At 44.3% G+C, this 15443-nt stretch overlaps 3 protein-coding genes across 4 annotated transcripts; 2 read left to right on the top strand and 1 right to left on the bottom strand.

Annotated features, from left to right (window-relative positions):
• The first annotated feature begins 155 nt into the window (after window positions 1–155).
• On the top strand, window positions 156–10889 carry ankar (ankyrin and armadillo repeat containing). Its single transcript, XM_012818977.3, is given in 24 exon segments — window positions 156–1188; window positions 1616–2050; window positions 2282–2445; window positions 2548–2663; window positions 2800–2980; window positions 3092–3314; window positions 3537–3575; window positions 3670–3871; window positions 4143–4351; window positions 4857–4961; window positions 5308–5555; window positions 6342–6510; window positions 6901–7142; window positions 7361–7514; window positions 8270–8431; window positions 8635–8666; window positions 8668–8742; window positions 8838–8960; window positions 9160–9318; window positions 9411–9528; window positions 9970–10079; window positions 10206–10402; window positions 10519–10565; window positions 10717–10889. Coding segments are annotated over 24 exon segments (4296 nt in total). The 5' UTR covers window positions 156–575.
• osgepl1 (O-sialoglycoprotein endopeptidase-like 1) lies at window positions 10580–13237 on the bottom strand. The gene is made up of 7 exons (XM_012818976.2): window positions 12944–13237; window positions 12473–12860; window positions 12183–12387; window positions 11933–12081; window positions 11452–11582; window positions 11295–11366; window positions 10580–11213 (listed from the first exon to the last, which is right to left on the bottom strand). Exons 1-7 carry the CDS (start codon window positions 13144–13146, stop codon window positions 11129–11131), a joined length of 1233 nt encoding a protein of 410 aa, XP_012674430.1. The 5' UTR covers window positions 13147–13237; the 3' UTR covers window positions 10580–11128.
• Window positions 13238–13428: 191 nt separating this feature from the next.
• adat3 (adenosine deaminase tRNA specific 3) lies at window positions 13429–15442 on the top strand. 2 transcript variants are annotated; one of them, XM_012818984.3, is made up of 3 exons: window positions 13429–13571; window positions 13966–14037; window positions 14125–15442. In XM_012818984.3, exon 3 carries the CDS (start codon window positions 14158–14160, stop codon window positions 15211–15213), a length of 1056 nt encoding a protein of 351 aa, XP_012674438.1. In that variant the 5' UTR covers window positions 13429–13571; window positions 13966–14037; window positions 14125–14157; the 3' UTR covers window positions 15214–15442. The 2 variants fall into 2 exon arrangements, with proteins under 2 accessions (XP_012674438.1, XP_031443296.1); XM_031587436.2 differs by lacking the exon at window positions 13966–14037 and having other exon boundaries at window positions 13434–13571.
• The last annotated feature ends 1 nt before the right edge of the window (window position 15443 follows it).

Below are 15443 nucleotides of genomic sequence, written 5' to 3'. Positions count from 1 at the left end.
GTAACAGCCTCAACTTTCAAGTCTACGTGTTGGAATTGTTATACGAGTAACCGTGTACAGTTAACCTCGATTCCGGTTTACATCCCCAATGGTTACAACAGGAGCCTTTTCTGAAGTGACATGTGCCCTAGAGCTGGTCAAATTGCACATTCAAAGCTCAAAACAATGCAATGCTACCCTCTACTGTTTACAAGGAGGCACTTCAAGTGAACAAGTACATGACGCAACTGCACCTAGAACAAGAGCGCCTCTGGTTGCCATGTGCAACGCCGATATCTGGCAAACTTGAACTCAAGTTTACTTGGACGCCACGAAAGTCTTGATTTTTTCCACTTTAAAAGATTGATTCTTTGTATTGTTGGCTGGCGATGGTAGGGAAGAAGATATGTATTGATTGATTCAGAGAAGTTAACGTTATTATTCATTTAGAGCTTGTCTAGCGATGTTAATTTAATTGGCTAACGTTAAAGTTGTTTGGCTGTCGAATTGTATGACTTAAATAGCTAGCCTGCTAATTATTTTGTTTAGCCTGCACGGTGTATCAGTGAAATCATTAACTGAAGGATTAATTGCGTATGGCGCAGTCTCAAATTACGACTTCTTTTTCAAAGTTAAATTCATGCACAGATGGGAGGGAAGACACATCGCTCCGTGCCACCTTGGCAGCCCAGAGAGATGCTACAGCGTTCTTTGAGAAGTATGACAGAAGGGAGCTCCAGGAGTTGTTGGCTCTAACGACCTGTAACTGGTTGCTGTGCGGCGACGATTTTACTTTGCCTGTAGAACTGCCTCCAGGAATCGTAAAACAAATGAAAAACTTCACACAGTCCAACATCACTGTCCTTATGCCTTATGACTCTAGTGCGCCACTTGATTACAAAGTTGTCCATCAAATTATCAGGGAACTTACAGTCGGAATCTACTGCTTTAACCAAGTCCCAGTCATCAGTCTTGAATCCAACTATGATAAGAGTACCACATGTCAACTGACACCAGCTTATTTTGACACTAAAGTGGGACAGATTTTGGTCAGCATAGACTACGCAATTAAGGCCCTCTGGCATGGAGCGATAATACCCAGAGACAAACGGATCCGGTTTTCTGAACTGTGGCGATCCAGTATGGGAGTGGATTCCAGTGGAGTCCCACAGACGAAGAAGAACATGCTTGCAGCGTTTCTTACAGCAGGTGAGGTTCATTGTAATATGTTGTACTCTGGGTCATCTGTTATTATAGTAATTTTAAAGGTGGGAATCACCAGAGATGTTAAGATTCTATTTAATCATTACTCATGATTTACAACTTTGATGAGAAACATTATGAAGTCACTGAAACATTGTTACTGGGCTGTTACAAAAGCACAGTATATTCAGTGCAATATGACAGGACGTTCACAATACATCACACATACAAAATATCATGATACTCTACTGAATCCATTATTACCTCCACCCTTTATTATTGCATTGTCCTCCTTTGAATTCTTGTTGTGCTCCGTTGTTCACCTGTCACTTCCCTAGGGGTTTTAGTCTTTGTGTTATGTAAAGCACATTGAGACAGTATTGTTAAAAGTGCTATATAAATAGATACAATTGAATTTTGAATATCTGTTCAGGTTTAATGGACATTTCAGAGGATCCTGCATACCAGGGCATATACGTGGACCCGTGCCCTGACCCGACCTACAATCCTAACCTTGCAGACGAGGAGAGACTCTTCCAGCAGTACTCCGACAACGTCCTGCTGAAGCTCACGTCCTACCTGACCTCGGCCTGCCAGCAGGAGAACCTGTTCACATTTGAGAGCACCCACAGCCTGGTGAGTGCACTGAGGCTCACTGAGGATAAACTGGAGCTGGCAACCTACCAGAGGCTGCAGCAGAGGCTGGCTCGCCAGGCGCAGGTCGTGAGGGAGAGCCTGGCGCGGAGGCCCGACGTCTGCACAGACCTGGCCTACCTCAAGCTCATCACCTTCCTGGTGCCCCTGCTGGTGGGCCTGAAGAAGAAGATGAAGATCCCCGACCTGTCGAAGGTTCTTCCGGGTTTTTCAGGTCAGGGCTAAGTGATGACTGTTTGAGACTGACTTGTTTGTTTGTGATGATGTGAACGCTGTTTTTTCAGAGGCTTTGTGATTCAGAGATCCTTATGATATTATGTGTGTGTGCTGGTTCATGCCACTTCTGGGCAAAGGAAAAAATAAGGATATTTGTATCCATTCTTACAGTGGCTTCTATTATGGATGTGAGTGATAATATTTTCCTCTTTGTCCCAACCCTTTCTAGGAGATACACTGAAGACTGAAAGGGAGCTGCCTCCTCTCATTCTTGGACCCGAGTTTGCTTGCAAGCATTTTCCATACAAAGAAGATGAGTACTTTCACCTGCATGGCGGGATTGAAATTGATGTGGGGACACCGTCTCTTGATGAGTTTTCTCAGGAAATTAAGGTGGGACTGAGAGCTTCAAGTTAATTATCCTCGCCTGCATTTTGATGACTACTAATGATGAACAGTAATGTTCTATGGCAATCTTCAAATGTTTTGACACAGGGAAATGTCACATATATTCAGAGACTTGCGGCAGATTGCTTGAATGACCTGTTTCGTCAAGACACAATGTACAAAAAACACTTCCCCATACCAGTGATAGACATTGATGGGAAAAGGTAGGGTGTTGTGCTGTTGAACTGCAGACACATGCATGCATGGCAGCTCTCTCTCTTTATCTCCAAACATCACACAAAAAATGTCCACAAGTATGTGCTTGCAAGAGTCTGAAATCCCCCTTTGTGTCTGCGGCAGCTATCATGTGATCTCCATTGAGTTGGGGTCTCTCTATCCCCAACCCTGCCTAATCCAGTGGTGGGAAGCTCTGCATAGCTCCATCAAAACCCTCAGGAAGAAACGACTGCCGCTAACAGACCTTCAGCTACACGAGCAGTTCAAAAAGACCTTTGGGTACAAGAAGGCCATCCAGTGTAAGGTAATGGTCCAACGGTAGCAGTCAATCTTGCTAGTGCTGTTGTGAATATATTTCAGTTGCAATGTGTTGCAACTATGTCAATGAGAGCTTGTCTTGTGATTGACCAATCAGAGAGTGCCACTTGGGCTGAGGACAGCGGCCGAGCGTGGCCTGTCAGCGGTGTTTCAGACGCTCTGTCGGAAGAACTCGCCGTCACACCTGGGCGCTATTGACGACCAGGGATACACACTCCTTCACCACGCTGCTGTCCACAACCAGACGCACATCGTGTGCCAGCTCGCCATGGCAGGGATCAACCTTAACCAGGCACGCAGCAGGAGGTTCACCCGCACAGGTTCTGTGTGTTTTAGCGCACACACACACACACCATACACACACCTTACACGTATATGATAATATATGATGATAAAAAAAATACAAATATAAAAATATTCCTAAAGGCTCATTAAATCCTCAAGTCATTTTCACTCCTAAATTCTGATGCTATTGACTATACTTATATTTACTCTACTAGAAAGTTTTTTTTATTCAAAGACAATAATCTCATACATTTCAGCCAAGACTGGAGTGGATGTGCAGCTAAAAGAAGGAGCTGGTAGGCAGTTCCACCCACTTATCTAACTTTGTACAAGCAAAATCCCTTCCACTGTACAAGATATTCCAACTTTTTACCTGTTGAATTCAAATAGGACCCACACCACTTCATCTGGCTGCACAATGTGGCTCCCTGGAGGCTTTGAACTGCCTGCTGGCACTACAGGCCGACTATAAAATTGTGGATCGCAGAGGCTGGATGGCTGTCCACTTTGCATCCTTCTACGGCCACGTTGCCTGCATCCAGGCGCTGTGTAGAAAGGACCCTGCTTTGGTCGAGTGCCAGACCAAAGCAGAGTAAGTACCTCCTGACCCCTGTCCTTCATGTCTAACTACACATCAAAAACCTAAAGCATGGTGAACCAGGAAGTGAAACTGCTGAGGTTATGGCTACTGAGGCGAGACTGCAGGAAGTGAAAGCATGAACCTTTATCATCATGTATCAGTGCAATTACTGATCATTTACTGATTTAGTTGAGATTAAACATAATTAAGTCACGGTCAGTAATGTATCAACTTCCTGGACATTAATTGAACTAAATCATGATCACTCGTCATTTTTCTGCAGGTACCGTAGCTCTCCATTGTTGCTCTCCGCTACGTCAGGTGCTGTGGAGGTTCTGCAGTACCTGCTGTCCGTTGGTGCAGACTGGAGCCAGACTGACAGTAAAGGGAACAATATTGTTCAGTTGGCCGTGCTGTATTTCCACATAAACGTTCTAATTCTTTTTGTTGAGCTGAACTTGGAAGGGCTGCCAGTATGGAAGATTCTTGTAGGTATGAAACGGTTTGTTTAGTTAATACATAAGTACATTTTTGGATTTACTTTGCAATTTCACTGCCTGTTTTTCCAAATCAGTGTCCCCCCCAATATATCTGTACTTGGTTTTGCTAGACACCGACTTGACATCAGTGACATTATTGCGATTCAGAGTGTTTGAGTGTATAATTGCTCCCAAATTTTTTAGACACGAGTGCATCAGGACTTCCCAGTATGACATATGTAATGTGCTCAGCTTGATTAGTGATTTCCAGAGCTATGTCATGAGGTATTCAGATCCCTTCTCAATTCAATTTAATTCAAGTAGCAAGACACAATATGTGTTGCCAAGCACCTTCTCAAAAGTGAAAGCAAGTTGGAATGTGAGGAGGTAAGGAACAGTTCCACAGAATTATGTTAAACACGGACTACCCCACACACCTACCCCTGAGGGGACTTCCCAGTTAACTGCATCATACCGGCTGCTGCTGGGGTCTGATACTGGGGTCTGTGTGCCTGCAGATATGCTGCACAGTGAGGACCACAGGAGACTGGAGATGTCTATCAGGTGTCTGGAGGTACTCTGTGTGAGAGTGGAGTCCTTTTGGAAAGACATCATGGATGCAGGTAACATGTTCCCCCTCTCATGCCCTCTCTTGAAACCATAGATTTTAATATCCAGTCCATGTTCCAGCTGCTGTTTTGGTATTGTTTTGCCAATATTAATACAAAACAATGCAATGCAAACTGCATTCCTGGTCCTATATTCACAATCTATTGGTAAATGTAGCTCCTCATGGGCCAGGTTTGGAGCAATGCAAGATATTCACTCACAAATACGATGACCTATGCAGATGGCAGGGGCTGCACTCTCAGGGTCTCTGTGAAAACGCTTATCAAAGAATGTTTAATGGCTCAAGGAGGTTCCTCCTGATCACAGGCTTAGAATCTCATGGCTCTGGCTGCACCGCAGGTGGTATCGCGTCTCTGGTGGAGCTTCTCCGCAGCGAAAAGTTGTTGTTCCAGCGGCTGGCGGCGGCTGTGGTGTGTCACGTGTCGGAGCGGCCGCAGGTGTGCGAGGTCCTGGTGCGATACGGGGCGGTTTCAGCGCTGATCAACCTGCTCAGCTACCCTCAGGCGGAACTTCACTCTCGCTGTGCCGTCATTCTGGCCGACCTGGCCGGACACAGCGACCAGTACAAGGCTCTTATTGCCCAGCTGGTGAGTCCAACACAGATGAGCTGTGCTGATATATCCAGGCTTCGTTATGTTGATGTCTGTGGACAGGCCCAGGAATGGTCCTGACGTGTCCAAAACTTTTATGGCAAAAGGGAGCATAAACTGTGTAGTCTCTATTGGTCTAGTGTTGATAAATAAGTCCCATTCCAATCCCATATAAGTCCCATTCAGATAAGCTGTGGAGGTCTATCCTGATTTGCCTGTTTATATTACCGGTGTCCAGTTGTATTCATTGCTGGCTGGCATAGGGGCAAGTTTTCATAGGTGGCTTGCTTGGATAGAATGAGAATGAATACCTGCAGTCACACAGGCTGTGTGGATAAGATTGCCCATCCCTGAATTATATTTACATTAACATTGCCTAGGGGTAGAGCATTTAGGCTCGGAATGTAAACAATGTGGCTTCTTTAAGTTGAATTCTTGAGCCAGGAGTGGAAGTCATCTCATGAGTGTTTCCAAAACATTGACAGATAGAAAAAAGAGAGGCATAAAGTCAAGAGAGGCATACAATTATTATACTTACCAAAGCTATACTGAAAAGTATTGAGTTCAGTGAATGTTCAACAAAATTGTCTGATCCTGACACACAGGTCTGTGTTTGTCTTGGGCACTGTGGGCATGCACCATCTTAATGCCATGAAGCTACTGTACGTGCTAAAACATTACAGCCCTTTAGCTCCTACCCCGACGTTTTAAAAAGTACATTAAACATTAGTTATGTTAACAGGCATCTGAGGAAAGGTTTATAATTTGTCTTTCTCCCTGTAGGGTGGGATTAACCTCCTGGTGAAACTCCTGAAGTCCAGTCTGCAGGATGTGCTGGTGAACACAGTCAGATGTATTCGGGCTCTGTGTGTCGGTATTCCTGACCATCAGAGTGCTGTTGCTAAGTCTGGAGGGATTCCCTATCTGGTGGAGTTCTTAATGGTCAATTCTGGTATTGTAGACTACATAATTCACTGACTCTTAAGCATTATCACTATGTAATCATACTAATTTACAGGTGTGTAGCTCTTATCGCAATTAGGATAGTAATTGTAGAATACAGAATTTTTTTAATAATTGTTAGTTTTAGCATCACCATTGATCATCACTGAGCATTGGAGAATTCATACTGGCAAATTATAAATCAATCAATCAATCAATCAATCAATCAATCAACATATAAAAAGGAATTGAAAGAAATGGATGGAAAGTCAGAGACAGTTTCCCTTTCCTTTTGAACTCTTTTTGCATGATATTGGCATAAACAGATCAAGAGTATCGCTTTGCTAACCATCTCCCAAACCTTGGTAACCATCTCCCAAACCTGCCTTGTCTCTAACAGAGGGCCTGCAGGAGGAGGCGTGCCTGGCCTTGGCGGAGCTGGCCCACGGCCACCGAGAGAACCAGGAGGATATTTGTTCAGCCGGAGCGGTGAGCCCTCTGGTGCTGATCCTGCGTGGCAGGAGGATGACGGCGCAGGTCAAGGCTGCCAAAGCCCTGGAGGCCATAGCCGACCACAACGCCGCCATACAGACTCGCTTTCTGAAGAAGTCTGCCAGCAGGCACCTCCTGCGACTCTTGAAGGTGATATATCCTAAGATGGAGCCTTAGTGTTGTACTTAACCCACTCATCTGTGGTTGAAACACAAGTGAATTAGTTAATAAACACTAAGTCTTAAATAAAGTTGAGTTCTACCTTCAATTAATCTTATGCTTTCCAACACCAAGTCCAATGAAATGGACATATTGTATAACAAGTACATATCTAATGTGTTTATCAGGAACCTTTCTTCCGTGCTCAGGTGTTTCAGGTGGACATCAGAGAGCAGGGCGCCGTGTCTCTCTGGGTCCTGGCTGGACAATCGCTCAGGCAACAGAAGCAGATGGCAGAGAACATCGGCTACCACTACATCCTAGATCTCCTCCTGACCTCCTCTGATAAGATGCAGTATGTTGGTATGTCCCTTTTTGCTTCCTGTAGGTAAAAGGAAATAAATATGTGGTGCTGGTTATTGGTTACTGGTGTTGTAGGCTGATTGAAATCCATGTAATGTCATTATTTTTTCGGGACAAAAATAAACACGACTGCTCCCATTAGAATGCATTTCAGCATCATTGCATTCTCATTGTATCTCTGAAACACTTGTTTACTTTACTTTGCATGGGGACTAACAAACTGAAACAACCCCCACCCCCAAAACATTGTCAAACTCCTCCCCTGTCTCGTTTCCATGGGGATAACAGGTTAGACGTGGAAGGAACTGAGTGAGGGTTTCACTTCTCAGTCTGTGCTTTGTGACCTTAAACTGCACCTGTTTGCTAGGCTCTAGGGGCCTGAGGGGGTTTCCGCGAAGCATATTTCCGATAAGATGCAGCCTTTATCATTCCTTGTAGAACAGAGGAATAACTTAGCCACCAGATAAATACTTTAGGTTCATTGAGTTCTCCTTGAGTTCAGTGGGTATGGAGTGGCCATGTTCTTACTCTGGTCTACACATCGTCCTGTTCTTTGAGAACCAGCATTGCAGCTTAAGTGCTTGACCCCCCTCCCTCAACATTCCTTTCTTTCTGTCTCCATTCTGCATTCTTTTTACTTTTCCAAGCAAGCTGTGACCACAAAGAACTTCTCTTAAATGTAGATGTAAATGTAGATGATAGAATACATCCTCTTCCTTCCATCCTCATCCTCTGTGTGTGTTGTGATGTTTCAGGCTGCCAAGCGGTCATCGCCTTGAGCCACGACTGTTCTGCCCACCAGAACGGCCTGCTGAAGGAGAACGTGGTGCCCCCCCTGGTGCGCCTGCTGCGGGGGACCCGCACCAAAGAGAGAACCCTCCTCAGCGTCATCACCGCCTTAGCCAGCCTGTGCATCGGTATGCCCTCTCAACACTCAGTCCGTAAAACTAAATTGGGTGGACAGTTGTCTTGTTTGTGGCACTGCGTCTCAATGGTAAAATGGAAATCATTTGAGTTGTAAACCTGGGTTTATTTTGTGATTGTTTTATGGCTTTTTCTTATTTTTTTTTGTATTGGCAAGATTTTTGTTATGCTTTCTCTGTGTTCTTGCTGTCTTTAGGTGTAGCCCATACAAACAACACAGCCTCTCAGGGAAGTCATCTTTGAAGAGAAAGCCGTTCCTACTTTGTTGGAGCTGTTGAGGAACCATGTTTCCCTGCAGGTCAAGGTAATCATTTAACCCTTTTCTCCACAAAAGCTTAGCAGGGATGTACACATGCTCTGGCCGCTGCAGTTTTTTTAAATATTTTTGGCCTCTTTTAGGTTCAAGTTGCTCAGACTCTAGCTTGTCTATTGTTGGGAAACCAGGATCTCCAGGCAGTGTTTTGGGAGCAAGAGGAATTCTCTTACAAAATCATCCTGGATCTCCTGCAACTAGAAGACCAGGTAATCTTTGCTCCACTGCCCTGTTGGAATCAATCATCAATCATTATTCATTTCTGTCTAGACATGCCCTTGTTGCTCGTGAATGTGAAGTGTAAATGTAAGTGTTACAAATGTGAGACCTTTGCACTGTTGTGGTAATTTTGGTGTGATTTAAATGTCAGCTGTTGTAACTTGTCTCTGGTATTTCCTACTTCAACAGAACATCCGTCTGGAGGCTGGCTGTGCCTTATCTCTCTTTGCATACAACAACACAGCCCAGCAAGCAGCTATACTGAAAGCTGGAGGAGTTCCTTTTGCAATGTACGAATCCTTCTTGAACTCAGAAAATGAAATTGCAAGAGCTAAAGCAGCATTTCAGGTATTAACCGCTTTTATTTATCACCCCGGATCTCTACAGGTCTCTCATTTGTGTCTCACGATAACAAATCAAATATTCTGTTGTTTCGTCAGACAGTTGTGCTTGCAAAGGTGATAATAGACACTGACCACGTGACCCTGTCTGCAAGAGGTGTCACCATCCTTTCTGAGCAGCTCCAGTCTGACAGCCCAAAAACTATTGTGTTAACAGGTAAAAGAGTTATGTGCTGTCATTTAAAACATCACGGTAAAATGCTTTTCATGTCATATATTTTCAGGTTTGTTACAGCCTAATGAACACATGCATATGGCATGAATCCCTAATAGTATTGCTGACAAAAGTCTTTTCTCAGGAATGCATGTTTAAGCAAATTGGCTAGCTGAATAAAGGTTCTGATAGCCATCACAAGATTAAAAACCTCTCCCAGGGACCCTTCAGGGCCTTGTATTCACCAACAAAAAATTAAACATGGCCCAGATAAACTACCTAATGGAATTAAACATGGCCCATATAAACTAACCAATGAAATAGCTTCCAATCCTGCCAATTACCTTGTTAGTACACCTCACATTAAAAATATGTTACCATAACTCACAAGAAGTCCCAATATTGCTTACAGTAGCTTTAGTCTCCTTTTTCATCCCCCTGCAGCTGAATTACTGTCTAGCCTGGCTCACACAAGAGCCGGTATCCCAGATGCCATCATCACTATGGGGGCTGTGGCCCACCTCTCAGCTCACCTAAACTCACCAGAAGAAGAGGTTCCCTCTCAATACAATATTTACACTATTTGTCTCTTTCAGTACTTATATGGTTATCTCTCTGTACAGTTGCCTTGTTCAGCAGTGTTTCAGGAACATCAGGAATATACGTTAAATATTCCACAGGTACGCACCGCTTGTGCAGCTGCACTTGGATACCTCACCTTCAACCGTCATGCTCACCGCCTGCTTCTGGTGGAATGCCGGAACACTCCGTCCACGTACAACCTGCTGACTCGGCATCTTAGTAAAGACGCCAAAATATCTTCAGTCTTTACCGATGAGTTCAGAAGACAGAAGACCATTGGCCTTCCCTCACTGAGGTGACACAACAACAAGATCTCTGTTCATTTGCAACCGTTTTTAAAAGTATCCATTAATGTTATTCTTTCAGTGTAAATAGTGTAAGTAATGGATTTTCCCCACTCATTAAATATAGCTTGGAGATTAATGGGGGCCCGCCTGTACTTCAACGAAGTGTGACAAGTAAGTTCAAATAGTCCAATCAAATAGTATTGCATTTATTTGACATAACTAATTGCAAAATCCTAAATAACCAAGTGCAAAAATTATTTTAATAATTGAAGTACATAAGAATGACCTCAATTAATATGTGTGGTTCTCCTCTCTCAACAAGGCATGTCTAAACGGCTGAGTGACACAACCGGCCTGTTGGGCTCTAAGGTTTGCTTTGAGAGGACCAGGTCTGCCCCAGTACTTCAGCTCCACAGGGCGAAGAGCAGGTCAGCCACAGTCAGAGCAGGGACTTCACACAGTTCACGACCTACGCAGGAGAGACCCAGGCTCTGACGAGTCCCTCTGCTACAGCTCAGTGCTACACGGAGAACCAACATTTTAACCATGAAGAACATCATAGAACTGATGCGTATGAGAACTAAGACTCACACAACTGAAGCATCTCCACATCCATGTGGAGATAAGGATAGATGACATCGAAATCCGAGTTTGAGTTTGAGAGTTTGAATAAATAACACAGATGGTATTATTGTTCCTTATAAAATGGAAAATACATTTGTACATAATAACTGTTAGTTTTTTACTCTCAGTTTTAAAGGTGGGACTCTGATTGCAGCATCCTTCACCTGGGTTGAAATGTCAATACCTAGGGGAGCCCTGAAACACAAAACAATTTCTGATCAAATAATTGATACTTCAAAACTGTTGTGAAAATGTTGTTCAAGCTTGCCAACTTACTTTGGTTCATAGCGGACCTCCTCTGTATATGACAAAATGCCCCTTCCCGCTCTTAGCTTTTCAATTCCATTCCTATACAACAGATAGCCATGAGTTAAGCTGAGCAGCACCAGCAATACATCCAACTGCATGTTAACAGCTTCCTTTAAGTGCTCACCATGCAACCATGACTCCATTGTCGGTGCAAAACTTGGATGGAGGGCAGAGTAAATGCAGCCCTGTGGCGTCTGTGACAATTTTCAGAGTCTCCCTGATGTATGTGTTACTCGCCACCCCTCCAGACACAACCTACACAAAACACAGATTTGAACAAAAGAACATCATAGCACTGCCGTATAGGAGAATGTACAGTATACATGCACATCAACATGACATGCACATTTAAGACATCACACCCATTTAAGTGGTGATATGAATAGACACAAAATCCATTTTCTGTGGATAGATGACTCCAGCACCCAAGTTCTAAATTAGTTAAGTAAGTTTAAAAAAACAGATGGCAACTTATCATGACTGCATACAGATAGAGAGTTGTACATGTGTGTTTGTGTGGTCGTACACAGTTGTTAAGTTCCCACCATAACTTAACATGTATCACACTATGGCATAACAATGTAATGACCGTTTTGAGTGCATACCAGAGTAGGACTGTGTTGAGGCAACAGGCCTCTAGCTTTGCAGAACAGAATAGCCCGATGTGTGCGTTTAGCGATGTGGGAGGCCACTGTGTGCTGTGTGCCAGCAGCAATGTCGTTGACACATGAAAGTAGTTCTCCTGACTTCACTCCTACAGAGGGGAGAAGATAGAATCATAAAATGGCTATGTACCAGAAATGCTCAATAGGGGATGTATGTATTTATGTTTCCAAGAGAAAAATTATTCCATACCCTCATCAATTTCTTTCCTGTCTATGGCCACTGACACCTGGGTCCGTAGACCAGCAAAAGAGAAATTGCAGTCGAAGACTTGTCCCATCGGTGTCGTCAACAGAAAATTACGTCTGTTGCCTTGCTTGGCTAAGTGTTCAATTGCCTGTCCACCACTCATTGTAGAACACTCCGGATGATTTTTTAAGTGCAGTCTTCGAGCTACCTGTCAATTGAAGATCACCTAAAACAATTATTTTACAAAACAAAAGCCTCATTAATAATGATGATGCAAGCTCTTAAGTGTTTACCTTGTCTAAAATATCCCCTGGTGCTTCATCTGTGGATTGCCCTAAGAGAAGGAAGTCATCAATGTCCCTGGCCAGGGCCAAAAGGCCATGACCCCCTGAGATGAGAAGGACCAGAAAAGGAAATTCAACGGGCTCCAGCATCCGTACGGTGAGAGCGTGGGCCTCCATGTGATGGATAGGGATGAAGGGTTTTTGGTGCTGCTTTACGAAGGCCAGACTGAATTCCAAGCCAATTCCTAAGCTTAGGGACAGACCTGGCTTAACAGTTGTTGCAACGGCTGAAAGTTCACTTGGGGAGACGCCACTCCGGTCTATCGCCTCCCGAACAACTCTGAATATGTTCTCTCTGTGGAGTCGCTGGGCAACAGCTGGTATGACCCCACCTGCTCTACAAAAATCAAAATACAGTTTGAATGACAGTTACCACGGCATCATACTGAAATAATAAGTGACACTTCAATAAGCACTTACTGCAGATGGACCTCTTTTTGAGAATGCAGTGACTCCCCGAGAATCAAACCCGTCTCATTCACGACAGCTGCTCCTGTATCGTCGCAGCTTGTCTCGATGCCTAGAACTAACCTGGAGCGTGCTTGTTGGCAAAATGTTCCTCGTTTGACAACATGACCGAGTGAATAAGTACTTTGCTTGACTAGACCCTTCAATGAAAACATTCTGTTCAGTGCATGTGACCTGACTTGCACTGTATATTACACTGTACACTATCGCTTAAGTAACACAAAAATAATTCCCACTAGGAAACATGGGCTTTCAAAGCAAACTCCCGTGGCAGCAACATTGAAATATCGATACTGAAAATAGTATAAACGTGGAATTTTGTATGATTTCATTGTTAAGAATAATTAAGATCTTGTCTGTGATCTATCTGTCAAGTGAACATTAAAAACTACTTTTCCAGGAAATGTATATTTTATCGTGTGTTTCTAGTCGGACCACAGCGGTTGCACTGATTCACACAGCTCTGGCAGCATGTGTACGAAAGACGGTTATGCAGGATGACCAGTTATGTGTAAATACGTTTTTAATTCAAAGACTGCTTTTGCGCTCTTATCTTACATTGTCCCTGGGGTTTAATAAGGTGAGTAACAGAAGCCTGCAAGAGTCCAGTTTTCACTATATACATGAAATGAACAGTAGGCCAGTCATCACTTCACACATACATTAATTAACTGCAAAGTCAACTGAGCTCGCTTTCAACTCTTGCGTCGACATTTATACCTGGCAGCTGGGCAGTAATTCACGATTATTTAATGTAGCGAATTCATTTTGGCTTATTGTGCGTTAAAGCAGCAATAAGGAGTTCTGTTCCAAAACTAGCAAGCTAACTACCTAAAAGAAATGCAAAACCACCTTGCAAACACCACCAACAGCCCATTTGACACTGATAGAAGCTTGCCAACACACTAACTGGTGTCTTTTGGCAGTACAGCTGGAAATATCATGCTGTGAAAGCTTTTCTTCCATTTTTGCAGGGTATTCCAGCCCAGTACACAGAACGTCATGGCCATGGGGCATATCCTGGATGGCTAGTGGGAAAGACACAGGTGTTTATCCTTCACATGACCATATGCTATCAAAATGAATTTGAGGATGGTAACGAATTGCCTTGTGTTACGTCTTGCCTGCTGTAGGTTTGGAAAATGTCAACTTAGTCCCACTTCAGAATGGAGCCGCTGCCCAAACGCAGAAAAGGGATGGATGAGGGTGTAGATTCGTGGGAGGTTCATCCCATCCTTTCTGATGAACAGTCCCACGACATCAAGTTAGTGGAAGCATTTGCAGCACCCATTATAAACAAAAAGGAAACCTCACGTCTCCTTAAAGATCTCGCCACTACCTATCCACTGCCAGGGCTCCAGCACATCAAAAGGGTGAGGGCCCGGAAGAGTGACAAACACCCACACCCGTTAGAGGTCGTTATATGTCTGGTGGATGGCGCTCCAGAAGTTAAAGACTCCAAGGAAGTGTCTCTTACCACCTTGTTGCCCTCTGAGTCATTCAACAGCAGTGGACTGGGGGAACCTTTCACTGTGAAAATACCAGCACATCCTTCTTTGACCCGACCCCAGTTTGAGCAAGCCAGTGTGCACTGGCCCACAACGTTTCACGAGGACAAACAGGTCACAGCTGCCCTCAGAGGACAGCTCTTCACTGCTGCCCAGAAGGCCAAGATGCACAAGTACATGATGACTGCCATCAGAGCTGCTAAAGCAGGCCAGGAGCAGGGCATGGTCCCAGTGGGGGCTGTGATGGTTGATCCAGCATCTGACCAAATACTCGCCACAGCCCACGACTGCGCCCGGGGCACTCACCCTCTGCTTCACGCGGTAATGGTCTGCATTGACCTGGTGGCACACGGACAAGGTGGCGGGGCCTATGACTTTGATCCATTCCCAGCCTGTCAGTTTACGGTCCCAGACCGCCAACCCGTTGAAGGGTCATCAGACTCAGTTGCTCCTGGGTCAACTCAGGAGCAGAGGGGTGAGCCATACCTATGCACCGGGTACGACCTGTACGTGACCAGAGAGCCGTGCATCATGTGTGCGATGTCCTTGCTACACTCCAGGATCGGTCGTGTATTCTATGGGACAACCACTCGTGATGGTGCTCTGGGGACAAGGTACAAGATCCACACGCAGAAAGAGCTGAATCACCACTTTGAAGTGTACCGGGGAGTTACACAGCACCTTTGTGAAGACCTTGCAGAAGAGCCTCACTGATGGGAATCTTTATATTGAAGACTTTGAACCATTGTTTTAATCTGACTCAGGGTGACCAATGGACCTCTTAAAAACAGAACACATTGAAAAGTGTAGACGCTTCCAATAGAGAGACACTGTTTGTATACCAAACCTGATAGTCCAAGTATGAATGAGTTTTCTACAATGTCAACATTGGACCACCTAGATCTTTGACACTGCCTAAATTAAATCTTTATAACATTTAAAAT

The sequence above is a fragment of the Clupea harengus genome, chromosome 2, assembly GCF_900700415.2.
Source record: "Clupea harengus chromosome 2, Ch_v2.0.2, whole genome shotgun sequence".
NCBI lineage: Eukaryota > Metazoa > Chordata > Actinopteri > Clupeiformes > Clupeidae > Clupea > Clupea harengus.
This window is presented reverse-complemented; position numbering and strand designations above follow the sequence as displayed.

Coding starts and splice junctions, on each gene's coding strand:
- osgepl1 (XM_012818976.2), bottom strand. CDS start 13,146: ATGTTTTCATTGAAGGGTCTAGTCAAGCAAAGTACTTATTCACTCGGT. Junction 11,583..11,932: donor CTCAACACAGTCCTACTCTG/GTATGCACTCAA, acceptor TGTTTTGTGTAG/GTTGTGTCTGGAGGGGTGGC. Junction 11,214..11,294: donor GAGGTCCGCTATGAACCAAA/GTAAGTTGGCAA, acceptor TTTGTGTTTCAG/GGCTCCCCTAGGTATTGACA.
- adat3 (XM_012818984.3), top strand. CDS start 14,158: ATGGAGCCGCTGCCCAAACGCAGAAAAGGGATGGATGAGGGTGTAGAT.